Below are 14,830 nucleotides of genomic sequence, written 5' to 3'. Positions count from 1 at the left end.
TGTTTATGGGCATTAAATGGGAATACTGTATATGAAAAGTGCTCATCTAAGTAGGTGCTTATCTCTGATTTAATATACTAATTCTCATTTAAAAAAATTTCCTAACATGATATGGATATATGGGGCGATGTGGAGCTTCTTTTGTTCCTACTCTGTCCTGGTTTGTCTTGATGAAAATGCCAGGGAGGGTGCTATCAAAAGCTTGGCTGGAACTAAATTTGGATCTTGCTGACTTATTTCCACCACCATTGTGGACTGCCTCATAGTTGTAGAAGCATAAAAACCAGTCAGATGCCACTGGTCTTTCAAAACAAGTACTGGTTGCTATAAAGCATTTTCATTCTCTTTTAGGTGGAAGAAATGGTTTGCAAAAGCAGGACTTTGAAGCTCTGCGAAGGGAATTAATGATTTTTGCTTGGCTCCTCTTGTGCCTCTTTGGGCTCTTCTCTTTGCTTTCACCATCTCTGCTTTCCCAGGCAGCCTGTGCTCTGATGTCTCCTCTCGGCTTTAGGCAGCTACATGGTGTTAGCCTGGAGGGCTTGTGAGCACTAGACCTTTTTTCACCTGACCCCCAAATCAAAATCAGTATTACTTCTGTTCACAAGTCGCACTCAGATGATTGGCTAGAGATAAATTCACTCATGTTAACAGATCAATGAATGATGACATATACTGCACTTTCTGCCTTTATTTATATAAGAGAATCTGTCCTCTGCCCGGCCAGCTTTGGCCTCCAGACCAACACGTGGCATACAGCAGCAGGCCTCCAGTCAGTATTGAATGGAAGAAACAATACATTTCAAAAAGAAAATTGTTTATAAAATATTTTTAAATTACATAATAATGCAGTAATAGGATTGCAGTAAAATATGAGAACAAGGAAGATTTACAAACTTGGAGGAAAGCATACGTTTGAAAACTGCATGTGCTCTGTTAAGCTGGAGGAAGGCACTCGGGCGCTTCCAGTGTTTGCCATGAGGCCCGTGTTTAATTGGCACAACACACACTTGAAATTCTTGAATATATGTTAGAGACATAGTTCTCCCTGAGAGTGCAAGGCAGGCTGTAGATGCTCTATTGAATATAAATTCAGGTGGCTTTTGGAAGAAAGCTAGTGGCTGATAAATCTGCCATTTATTCCGGTTAAAATCTTTATATTTGCACTACCCAAGACATAGATAGCATTGTTATTGAGTAGATAAAACATATCTTTCCCCCTCCCCTCCCCTCCCTTCCCCTCCCCTCCCTTCCCCTCCCCTCTCTTACTTTCCATTTCTCTCTCTCTCTCTCTCTCTCTCTTACTCTCTCTCTCTCTCTCTCTCTCTCCCCGTCTCTGCCTCTTTCTCTCTGATTTTTGTCTGGGCAGAGTATTGGCACTCCAAACCCCCGTGTTGTTCAAGGGTCAATTGTGTACATTTTATCATAAAAGTTAGGAGCTTAAAAAGAATGGGAGATGAGCTGTACTATATACAGAATAAAGACAGATGTGACCAGAGCACTGTTTGTTCTTCAAAAATCTTTATTCTTTATCATCCATATAAATTTGTTTTCCTACCAGGCCTTTTTCAGGGGAAATGAGACAAAAGAAAGTGAATTAGAATAAAGGTTAAAATAAAGAAATAAAAGGTAGACGTAAGAGGAGGGCTAACAAAAGATTCCTTAGGCTTTCATTTTCAGTCTTGCTACTCAGATTTTATAGGGTAGTATATTACAGAAACAAAACAATGAAAATTCATTTGATCATATGTAATATAATGTGCATAGAGCAAATACTTGTGAAACAGCTTTTCGATGCAATTAATGTGCCTCCAAGAAATTCACAGGTTGACAAAAGCCCAGGCCTACAGAAGTTTTCCTTAGCAGTGTTCCTCATTAGCGACAGGGGCTGGTGAAGCATGAAGCCCGTGCAAGGAACAGGGTGGTTGTGAGGAGACCAAAAGCAAAGAGGTTACAACTTTGCCAGGTTTAACTGTTGCCATGGAAACTTGCTTCAGCAGGTTTTCTAAAGGATGAACTTGTTTAGGTGATCATTGAGCAGTATCTGAGACCTATCGCTTTAGATCAAAAGAAATGTTTTGGAAGAAGTATGTGAGTGATTGTGCTATTTTGCCAATCAGAAACCCATTTATTCTGTGGTATATTTGTGCTGATATTTAGACATGACTTAATGTGCCATTTCCCATACACTGTGTCAGGGAAATATGTCTGCCTTTGCCACTTATTATCTGTGTGACCTGGAGTAAGTTACCAACCTTCTCTGCAGCCCAGGTTGCTCAGCTTTAAAAAAAGTCCAGTGACTAATTAACTCATTTCTATTAAAGCAGTTAAATAGGTAATGCATGTAGCATATGCCGAACGTAGGGTGAGCATTCAAAAAATGATTTTTCATTATGTTCCAAAGAAAAACCATCAGTGTAAAGTACCATTGCTCAGTATTTAACTTGAGTCTGATATCTACATTTTACAAGATAATATGAAATTAGAGAAAAACAATTCCTAATTTTATAAAATGACCTATATACTGAGAAATGTTTATTTTATTGATGGTTAGAAGAGCATTTTGAAAAATCAACCATTTGGAGTGTTAGCAGATAAAAAACTCCATTTGTCAAAATAAAAGCTCATGCTGTTGAAAGTATAACCGCTATAATTACTATTCCTATTAGATTTGTTTGTAATGCTCTCTTCAGACAAACAGAATCTCCATCAAGTCAATGATGCTGGGTCTTAAAGAGTTGCTTTTGCTCACTACTGTTACTTCTGTTGTGCCTATAGTGTTTCTAGAACCATCTAACAGCTTTCCTGTCATTCAAAAAACTCAAGTATGAACAGTCAAGCTTTTATTTACTTTTGTTCCCTTTTGGATTGGCCTTAGCCAGAACAGAGGAATACAGGGAACAAAGTAGTCACGGGTGCATATACTGTGGAAAAATTATCACCTTTGAAACATATTCTCAAAGTCAGGATTTACTGCATTTGGTTTGACGGTTCATTGTTGACAGTTGCTGAGTGTAATGTTATCCTTTTAATAAGTTTACAAGAATCTGATTACCTGTCTCTTCTACTGTAGCTCATTAATAACCAAAAACAAAGATGTAATTTAAAAATGTAATTATTGCCTGGCTGGGCGTGGCTCAGCGGTTGAGCATCGACCTAGGATCCAGGAGATCGGGGTTCGATTCCCGGTCAGGGCACAGGCCCAGGTTGTGGGCTCGATCCCCCTCTCCATCATTGATGTTTCTCTCTCTCTCCCTCTCTCTCTCTGAAATCAATAAAGATATATTTTAAAAAAATAAAATAAAAATTAAAATGTAATTGTTTAGAAATAAAATTAAAGTTACACTGCCAAGAAAAAGGATTTTCCCTAGAAAAAATTAAGTAAAAATTAGCGGCATAATTCTGACTACAGTGCATTGTTTTCAAGTGTCCTTTCAATTAAAACATAAGCTACTAAATAGGCCTATAATTGCTTCCACGGTTCTCTTCATCCATTTCCTTTGTCTTAAGCTACGTATTTAATTTCTCATTTTGGTCTATGACATATGGTCTTGTCATACTCATATGGGACTTTTGAATTGTTTTACAAATGCTCATCCAATTTCTCTTTGTTAAGGGATAATAAAGATGCAATAACGTTTAAATAGCTGTGTTGGAGGAAGAAAAATATGCTGAGTAAATAAATGGACTAAAATGAGAAAGAATGGAAAAGTAGTGTACTTTTAATTCTTGGGAGTATTTCCTAGTATTTGAAATATTGGTTAGGCTTCCTTATTACTCAGTGCACACGTATTGTTTAACATGTTATTTTATCTCAGTAACAGTTTTATTGAACAGAATCATTTTCTTAGTTTCCTTTGCAAATTGTTCATTGCTAATATATAGGAATTTAACTGATTTTGTGTGTTGATTTTGTATCCTGCATATTATACTGCTGAGTGCATTTATTAGGTCCAACTTTTTTGTGTAGACTCATTAAGGTTTTCTACACATAAGATTGTGCCATCTGCAGACAGAGATGATTTTACTTCTTCCTTCCCAACTTGGATGCCTTTACTACTATATCTTGCATAATTGCTGTGGTTAGAAATTCCAGTACTATGTTGGATAGAAATGACAAAACCAGACATGCTTGTCTTTTACCAATCTTAGAGAAAATGTCTTTAGTTTTTCACAGTTGAGAATAATGTTAGCTGAGGATTTCTAATATATGGCCATTATCATTTTGAGGAAGTTCTCCTATTCCTGTTTTATTTTATCAGGAAAAGCTGTTGAATTTTGTCAAATACTTTTAATCCATCCATCGAGAAGATCTTGTGTTTTTTCCCTTTGTTCTGTTAATGTGGTATGTTGCCCTGATTGGTTTTTGTATGTTGAACCACCCTCCACTCATTCACTTTTCTGAAAACTGATACAGTTCTATTATTTGCCACATTTTAAAAGTTCTTATAAGAAAGCTATTTAAAAATTGTTATTTCAGTGGAGATTTTGAAAGAATTTTCTTGAACTGACTAAATTGTTCTGTACCACCATCAGATTTAATCCTGATACTAAAATAAAGAATTTGTGTTTTTCTTTGTATTTATTAGTTTCAAGCTAGAGCAACTTTAATATCTGAAACTGACCTTTCATTTTAGAAAACTAATCCCTGGTTAATCTGACATCTTGTACCTATGTGTTGTAGGTAAACTTTCATTTTCCATTAAAAGCAGACAAGATGATGGTTCTGAGAGAGACTCAGATGAAGACTCAGATGAAGATGAAGACTCAGATGAAGACTTAGATGAAGATGAAGATGAAGATGAAGATGGAATTCAAGATCTAGATGGAGTACCTGTTTTTCGGAAATCAATGTCAGAACAATCGATCAAGCTTGATACGGAAGACTCAGGTAAATTTATTATTATGGAGAGCTTCACGACCAGTATTCATAATTGGCTTATGGGTAGATACTTTACATTCATAATAAATATACAAATGTGCTGCATATATTTGTCAGAATTTTATTGTATTATTTTAGTATTAAATTTATGTAGCTTAATTTCTGGATTTGATTTGCTATTAACATTAATAGTTTATAATCCTTCAGCTTGAAAGCTGCCTACTCTTTCATAAGTGAAAAACTTCATATATATTTCTGTTATTAAACAAACAGCAGTACATTTCTGATAAAATATTAATGAGTGTATTATTTTAACAATGAAATATGCTTTTCTTCAACATAGGATGTGATAAGTCTTCCTCATGCAAAAGAAAATAAATACTATTGTTTTTCCTATCTATATTTTAGACTTTATTTGCATGTTATTAAATATCACATCTTTTTAGTAGAAATTCAAGGGAAAATGAGATGATGGAGCATGCGAATAGACAAGGGAGAGTTCCTGGAGAATGGGGGAATGAGTTTTCTTATGTGTAAGTAGCAGGGACATAAGAGGGCATTAGAGAAAAGTTGGTCAACAGGAGAAAAGTTGTGGGGACAAACTTATCCCAAAGAAGAAATCTTTATTAAATGAATTTGTATTTAGTCAGATTCTTCAGAGAAACAGGTACCACCATAATATTATAATATAATATAAAGTAATGTATTATAAATAGAGGTATTTTAAGGACTTGGCTAATATGCTTGTGGGGACTGGCAATTTCAACATGTGTGGGGCAAGCCAGCAGAGTAGAAAATTGAGTTGCTGTTGAAGTATCGTGTCCGAATGATACCTGGCAGACCAGGCAGGCTGCAAGCTCAGGCAGGGTCTCCATGTTCCAGTCTCAACTAAGAACTGCTGCTTCTTCAGGAAACCTTAGTTTTTGCTCTGAGGGCCTCGAACTGAGTGGAGGCGGCCCACCCACATTATGCAGGGTAATCTGCTTTACTCGAAGTCTATTGATGTGAGTTTTCATCACATTAAAAAAATACTTTCACAGCAGCATCTGGACTGGTGCTTAACCAAAAACTGGACAACATAGCCCAGCCAAATAGACACATAAAATTAACCATCACAGAATACATGCAATAAGAGTGATATTTTGACAATATTCAAAATGGCTTGGGAAGGGAAAAACAGTTGGAACCAGCTAGGCCAGTGCAACAGCAAATGGTGTTTGAAGGGACGAGAGCAATGTCTTTTACGGTAGTGATGGCGATAGAGAAATACCACTGAAGATGGAAAACATTTTAGAAACTAGCACTAGATGACTCTCTCGAGAAAGGAGAGAGAAAGAGAGGATTGATTCCACAAGAAACAACAAGGTTTGTATCTTGGGGAATAGAAAAATATTAAAATAGAAATGTAGAAGTATTGTGACTTTTAAGTTAACATTTGCTACGTAGAGCCCCCAGGGGTGTCAGATGGTGGTGAGTCAAGGTTCAGCAAGACTGGGAGGGAAAGTGAAATAGAGAATTTTGTTAAGCACAGGTCCAGGAGGAGGCTGTCTAGATGCCTCCAGGGGCTCCAAGGGGAGATCAAGGCAGGGTGCGGGCAGAAAGAGAAGAAGGGCCTGGGCACATGCTTTTATTAGGGTCTTTGGATGGGACGCTTTGGGCTTCCCAGGCTAAAATCACATTGGTCAATTCAGACCAAAAAGAGTGGGATTTTGGTAAGCTTCATAGGTGGTCTTATCTAAGGGGCACACAAGGGAAAGGCCCTGGGAGGCTGGGGAGGGTACTTAGCACAGGGGTGGCTGTGGGAGTCATGCTATGAATTTACATTTACTTGTGACTCCGCTGGGCTGCTTTTAGGTTATGCACTTTGGGGCAGGGCTAGTGTCCCTCGGCCACACCAAACGGAAGTGGAGGCAGTAATGTGATGGTGTAGTTTAGTTAAACTCAACAAGAAAAAGTAAGTCTGGGAGATTATAATGCTTAGCACAGTTTTGTGTCTCCTGATTTGGATGTGACAGCAAACCATTTTCATGGCAATATTCAGTCATCAATTGAATATTTGGAGCTGAGACAAGGTGAAAAAATAATAAAACAGGTTGTAAAAGTTTAGGGATTCTTCAGTTGGAATCATGCAGGTGAGACAAGGAGCAGATGCCTGTTATAGATGGATTATGCTAAGAGTGAAACCCTTATCAAAATCTAAGGCAGAAGAACCATGTAGGAAAACCAGGTAAAAGTGTTTAGAAGAGTTTGAAAGAAAATCAGAAGACTATCATGACATGTTAATGGACTCAAGTGGAATGCTATCTAATTTTAAAAATCTAAGCTGCACCATGACAGGTTACAAGATAAAGACCTAGGAAAAATGCATCTAGTAACATGGCCGTTATCCCCAGTTCTTCAGACAGGCCTGCCCACGTCCATGCTCTGGCAGGATTCACCTTTCTATCACCTGTAATAACATGGGCCCCTTTTTTACTAACTCCTCAGCAGTACATTTCTTTTCAGTTAGGGAAGTTTCAGTTACGCAAAATGAGTAGTAAGTACTGGAAACTTAATGTACAACAATGTGATTATACCTAAAATATGATAGTGTATGCTTGAAATTTGCTTAGAATGTAGATCCTAAGTGTCTTCACCTCCCCCCAACTGAAAAATAGTAACTACGTAAGATGATGGACGTGTTATTTAGTTTGAATGTGGTGATTGTTTCAAAATGTATATGTATATCAAATCAAGTTGTACACCTTAAATATATATAATTTTTAAATCAGTTATACCTTAATAAAGCTGGGACAAAAAAAAAGAAATGAAAATAACTAAATAAGATTTTTTTAACCTTCCAAATAGGGAAATATGAAAAATAATGGTAACATCTCGTTTTTAATGATGGTCAGACTTAAAGAGATAATCTTATGCATTATAATGGGATTTTCAATTGATAAAAAAGTGAAGAGAGCATTTACAATATGTTTTAAACTTTTAAGAATTGTTTACCCCTTTGACCCAATGATTTTAGTCCAAGAAATTTTTGGGAACAAAGTAAATATATGCACAAATATTCTTATGTAAGAATGTTCCTTATTTAATTTATTATGTTGAAGAATTGAAAGTTATAGTTTTAATTTTAAAATTTAATTGAAAATGTTTTTGAATAGTTATTAGCTGCACATAAATAGTTTTTTTGCAGTTTTATTGAGAAATAATTGACATATAACACTGTACACCTTTAAGGCATACAGCGTGATGGTGTGATTGACTGCATGTATTATGAAATGATTACTACGGTAGGCTCCGCTAAATCCATCTTCTCATATAGATACGATAAAAAGAAAAGAAAGAAGAAATGAACAGAGGAGAAGAAATTCTCCTTGTGATTAGAACTCTTAGGATTTACTCTCTTAGCAACTTTCCTCTATATTATTATACAGTAACCTTAACTACAGTGATCATGCTGCGGTTACATCCCCGGTACATGTTTATCTTATCATTGGAAGTTTGTGTCTGTCCATTTCTCCCGACCCCCACCTCTAGGAACCACGAGTTTGATCTCTTTTTCTGTGAGTTTTGTGGGCTTTTGGTTGGTTTGCTTGTTTTTTAGATGTGTGACCTAATTCACTTAGCATAATGTCTTCGAGGTTCATCCACATTGTCACAAATGGTCAAATTTTTCGTTTTTTGTTTTTTTTTTATGGCTGAATAATATTCGGTTGTATGTATACACCACAGCTTCTTTATCCATTCATTCATCAGTGGGCACTTAGGTTGTTTCCGTGTCTTGGCTATTGTAAATAAAGCTGCTATGAAAATGGGCGTGCAGATATCTTTTCAGGTTAGTGATTTTGTTTCCTTTGGATATATTCCCAGAAGTGACATTGCTGGATCACATGATAGTTCTGTTTTTAATTTTTTGAGGATCTTCCATACTGTTTTCCATAGCAGCTGTACAATGTACAATCCTCCCAAGAGTGTGCACAAGGGTTTCCTTTTCCCCACATCCACACCAGCCTTTGTTATAGCTTGTCTTTCTGGTGATGATCATTTAACAGGTATGAGGCGATATCTCATTGTGGTATGAATTTGCATTTCCCTAATGACTAGTGATGAAACAAATTTTAATAGCAAATATTCTCTGAATTATAGGAATGTGTGTACTCACTTTTATGAATATATCATTATATATAATTTGTAAATCCCAGAGTGTGTGTGTGTGTGTGTGTGTGTGTGTCTTTATTGATATATTAAGCCTGGAATTTTATACATAAAAATGAAGTAGTGTACTCTTGGTTATGAGATGATGAATAATTTCCATTTTAAGATTTTCAAGAATTTCTCAAATTACTATAGTGAATGTTACTGATTTTATAATTAGAAAAAAGTTTTAGTATACTTAATCTCTGTAGTTAAACATTTTTATTATTATTTTTGTTGTTTTTCTCATCAGTAAATCATCACTAATCTCAACCATTGAATTCATATTTGATGTACATTTTTTAGCACTGTAGGAATTAAATCAGCTTCATCACAACATTGCTTTATGTGATGATCACAGCAATTACAAATAGTAGGTGTATTGTCCTGGTGATAGTTTTATGTGTCAACCTGACTGGGCCATGGTGACCAGATATTAGGTCAGATATTATTCTGGATTTTTCTCTGAAGGTGATTTTGGATAAGAATTACATTTAACCTGTGTTCTTTGACTAAATCAGATTGCCTTCCATAATGCGGGTCTTACCTAGTAAATTGAAGGTCATTATGAAACAAAGGCTGACCTCCTCTGAGCCAGAAGGAATTCTGTTAGTAGACAGCCTTTGGACTCCAATTACAACTCTTCCTTGAGTCTCCAGCTGGCTTATCCTGTAGATTTTGGATTTACCAAGCCAATTAAGTGAGCTATTTCCAACACACACACACACACACACACACACACCCCTGTGGTTCCCTATTCTAATAAAGCCCCCACAGATGGGCAGACTATTTTACTGCTCTTTGTACTAACCCAGAGTAATGGAGCATTCCCCCACAGATGGGCAGACTATTTTACTGCTCTTTGTACTAACCCAGAGTAATGGAGCATTTGGTCTTCTTATAGACACCTTTCTTTTCAGAATTATTTCCTTGATGAGTTCAATGTAGACTAAAGCATTGGAAAAAATCCATAAAATATACATGAACTAGAAGGGGAAAGACTTTTCATTTTAAGAACATAGGTCTGTTGTGGGATGTCACATTTAAACATTGTAAGAACATTTAAAGCCTTTTCAGAGAATTAAAGGAGCAGCTAATATAAACGTGACAAGAGATTTCTCAGTAATCTAACATCAAATATAAATTTGTTAACTTATTCTTTGTACGTTAATGGTTTTAAGGTAATTAATTGGTGTCCATAAAATAAGTAAGCACAGGAGGCAATTCAAAATGTGGAGGTAAGTTTCACCTCAAGACCTTCTCACAAGCATTTGTAATAAGTACTCACCTAGATCTGCTCTCTCACTAGCTGATGTCTGAATTGTTCTCAGCTCCACTGATTTGATAAGTGCTTCTTGATAGCTAAACTATTAGAATAGGCCATTATACAATATAATGCAAGACAATATGGTACAAAACAGTGAAGTACAATACTATAAGATACAGTACCATATACTACACTATACAATGACAAGCAATACCTTACAATGCCTTACAATACAACGCAGTGCGATGCGATGCAAGACAATACACTCTTTCAAAAGAGAGAGACACTGAGAATTCCACTAGTCTGGGTCCCTTATTTCAAAGATGAGAAAACAGGCCCAAAGAGGCTAGTGATTGATCTAAGTAATTTAGTCAAATATATCAGTTCTTGGAATCTTTAAAACATAACAATACTGATAGGAAAATTCATATGATTAACTGAACCTGGAGGACATCTTAAACTGCAAACTAAGTTAATGCTGAAGAATAAAGAATATCAGAGTGAGAAGCTGAACAGATGAGAACAAATGGAAAGAGCCTGTGCTTGATGCCAGTATAATTGCTGCTACACAGGGCTGTTGCGGTAGACGAGGGTTCCGGTTTCTGACTGTGGAAGTGTGACTTTGGTCATTACCAGCAACAGAATATTGAGAACCCAATTATAAACATAACTTTCCACTTGGTCCAAAACCCATTGCAACTTTCTTTGGGCTAAATCGCTAGGATCCGTTTTCACCATCCCAGGAAACCAGAAATCTCATGAATTATTCCTGACTTTGTCTTTAGCAATTATGGAGAAAAAAAGATTGATTGTTTCTTTTGAAATATTAATCCTTAACTTAAAAACATCCAGCCCTGGCTGGTGTGGCTTGTTTAGGCGTCGTCCCATCACTGGAAGGCTGCCAGTCTGATTCCTGGTCAGGGCACATGCCCAGGTTGCAGGCTCGATCCCCGGCAGGGGGCGTGCAGGAGGCAGCGATGGATGTTTCCCTCTCACATCAGCGTTTCTCTCTCTCTCCCTCTCCTTTCCTTTCTCTCTAAAAAATCAATTAGAAAATCTTAAGGAAAAAAAAGTAAAACATCTCTAAGTTTATTTTAGTGGGGAGCTTAAAGTTATTGGAGCAGGCACCTGGGAGGGAGCATTTACAGGGCATTCTCATGGCCATGCAAGATAGGGCTTCTCTTGGCGCTCACAGTGATGAATTTGCCTTCTCACCTTCCCCTTAGCACTCTTGACTAATGAGCCCATCAAAAAGAGTTTGAAAGTGATACCTGTTCATGTTTCTCAAATTTTTATGTTAAGTATGGTGCTCTGAAGCCTATATTAAGAAATACTTTCTTTTTTTTTCCAGATGATGATGATAGCAATTTACGAGTCTGGTATCATCTTGAGATCCATATCCACCCTGGGAAACCTGTAAACATTATTGAAATGAAATGTATTGCTATGGTAAGAGCCCATTAAATGGTCATAGATTTTGCCTTTTTGCAGACAGAGCTTTTAGTTGCACACTTAAATTACTATCCCTAGAAAAATCCATATTAAATACTCATATTGAGATAAATTATTCAAATTATAGCAATCTTATTTTTAAATCCAATAATATGTACCTTGAAAGCTTATGGAAAAGATTTTTTTAGTTCGATAGTATCTTATAGTGTCTGCACTGATTAGCATTCTACCTGGATGAGTCAAGAGTTACTAGAACAATCTTAGCCTTCGCCTTCAGGCTTGCCCTCACATGTCTGATAAAAGCAGCATTGTGTCTCTGGACTTTTTCAGTACTGATTCTTCCTGTTTTCTACAGCTGGCCTTTCACTTTAAAACATATTTGGAGCAACTGACATAGATTTAGGGTTTTAAGTCTTACGTGAATTATTAAAGTGTTACTAACTCCATGTCTAGGATTATTTAAGAGTCAAATGTTGAGAGTCTTGGTTTAAATGAAACATGAAGGCAGTATTAATTGCTGTTAATCGTGTTTTCATTCAATTTAATTTCCTTATTGTTAGAACTCAAATATTTAAATCCATGATAAAGGTTATTTTAATTTTTAAATGTGAAGATAGATTTCTTTGTACAATCGATTATTTAGAATCTTGGACTTTTGCTCCATCAAATAGGAATAAGAAAATACTTAAAACACTTTTAGTCTATAAATCAATTATTTGCCCATCTGATTTCTGGGTAAATTTCTACTGAGGCATAGAAAATGGATGACTAAACTCTTGAAATGCACTCAAGTATACATTGCAAGAGCAGTCTTTTCTAAATGGAAAATTATTTAATATGATGATGGCAGGATCATTTCACTCAATGAAAATGTCCTGTTTCCGTTACCCTGTTATCACTGCAGAATAAAATCTTTCTTAAAGGTTATTTTTAAATGACATCATTTTAACTATGAAACCATTTGCTGTGGAAAATGATTACTAGATTAAAAGTCATCTCTTTATCAGGATACAGGAGGAAAAATATATATATATATATTTTTAATCCTCACCCAGAGATATTCTTTCCATTGCTTTTCAGAGAAAGTGGGAGGGAGAGAGAGAGAGAAACATTGATGTGAGATCGATTGGTTGCCTCCCGCATGTGCCCAGATAGGGGCCGGGGACCAAGCCTGCAAGCGAGGTATGTGTCCTTGGCCAGAATCGAACCGGGGACCCTTCAGTCCGAGGGCTGACACCCTAACCACTGAGCAAAACCAGCTAGGGGGAAAAATATTTTTAAATTGGGACCAGGAGAAATTGGGTCCATGGGGGCTGCCTCAAAAAGGGGAAGACATCAGCTTCCTTATAAACCATATGTTTAGGGATAGAGATGAACAGAAATATGCAACACGAACTGGCAAATACAGGCGCAGTTCTAAAATTAATCACAAACAGCTGTTGCATCTTCTCATGAAATGGTACATAAAGTGCCCTTTCAGGGGAAAGAGCTATTAACTTCAAGACAATACTGGTAGAAATTGAGACTTTTATAACTCTTAGCTTCTCATGGTGAAGATTGTCACACAGGTTGAGAAACACACACCAGCATGATGCTTTACGTGGACGCTTAAGGAGACTGAGCAAAAAGCAAAAATAAACCATCACCTGTCTTTTTTAATGCACTTCAAGTATGTTTTCATTCTTAAAATTTAGATTTGTACATACCATTTTGGGAATATATTGTTCTTATGAATGATGTACTTTCAAATGGGCCCTTCTCAAGTTTCTGTAAGGGACTTCCCCCTCCCCATGCAATAATTTCATTATTATTAATTAATCCTAACTTAATACAACATTAGGGTACCAATAACTCTTCTTATTTGTATGTTTCAGATTATTATCAATTATACTATTGTTTTTATTTTTCATTGTGAATATTTAGCACAGTTATTTCAGAAAGACATTGAAATAATTTCCCTTCAAGGTCTACATGAAAATGCAAGTTTTGAGCCCCCCATTCTTTTTTCTTTTTTTTTTAAAGCCTAAAGGTTTGTATCTTTATTTTATTTTATTTATCTATTTATTTATTTATTTATTTATTTATTATTTATTTATTTATTTATTTAAAACTATATTGATTTCAGAGAGAGGAAGGAGAGGGAGAGATAGAAACATCAGTGATGAGTCATTGATCGGCTGCCTCCCGCACGCCCCCTGCTGGGGATCGAGCCCGCAACCCGGGCCTGTGCCCTGACCGGGAATCGAACCCTGATCGCCTGGATCCTAGGTCGAAGCTCAACCGCTGAGCCACGCCGGCTGGGTGAGCCCCCATTCTTTTGCCTAGTTTTACATTACAAAGCAGGGGCAAAGCTTAGCACCATCAGTATTCTGTACTAATGTTCACTTTCAACTGAGTCTGGTGGGGAAGTGGAGCCTTTTTCCCCTAACTCTCCGCACAGGCTGCCGATAACGGTGATAATGTTGCCAAGGCATGGAGCTTTGCCACCTTCCTAATAGTGATTGCCTAAGGTAAAAACTTAGGAGCTCTTAATGCATGGACCTGAAGATTTAGTTGGTAGCGACGGTATGGGTTATTTTAAATAATCCCATTAAATAAACTTTTGTGCATTTCTTGAAGAAGATGCTTTCTGAATACTTTCTGAAGTACATTAGAACTGTTGTCCTCACCTATCTATTGTTCTCTAATAGTTCTCACTACACTTGCTGTTTTTGCTAAACTTCTGAGAAATATTTTACTTAAACCTTAAATCATCAGATGTAGCAATGGAGCTTTCAAGATACTAAGCCATCAGTGATTTTCTATCTGCTTCTCAGCTTTTGTTACATTAAACCCAATTTCCACATCTTCCCTAGAGATGAATGAATGGTTAGAGTCTCTCTAAAATAGGGTTTGTGTAAGAAATATTGAGACCCTGAGGCACATAAATTTGGTTACTTCTTATAGCAGGTTCCCAAAATCAGATTACATTCACAACAAACAGTAATTGGTTGTTAGTAGTTCATTTTCTGTTGGGGTAAACTATTTAAGATTTCTCTTGGAAA

At 36.5% G+C, this 14,830-nt stretch overlaps 1 protein-coding gene across 1 annotated transcript in view; it reads left to right on the top strand.

The window, feature by feature from the left end:
* The window catches only part of CFAP47 (cilia and flagella associated protein 47), a 354,566-nt gene that overhangs the window by 258,102 nt on the left and 81,634 nt on the right, over positions 1–14,830 (top strand). The window contains exons 51-52 of the mRNA XM_016216827.2: positions 4,682–4,888; positions 11,686–11,783. Of these exons, the coding sequence (XP_016072313.2) occupies positions 4,682–4,888; positions 11,686–11,783 (305 nt within the window). The remainder of the gene's footprint in view (positions 1–4,681; positions 4,889–11,685; positions 11,784–14,830) is intronic.

This window comes from Miniopterus natalensis, chromosome X (genome assembly GCF_054644295.1).
Source record: "Miniopterus natalensis isolate mMinNat1 chromosome X, mMinNat1.hap1, whole genome shotgun sequence".
NCBI classification, from domain to species: Eukaryota; Metazoa; Chordata; class Mammalia; order Chiroptera; family Miniopteridae; genus Miniopterus; species Miniopterus natalensis.
This window is presented reverse-complemented; position numbering and strand designations above follow the sequence as displayed.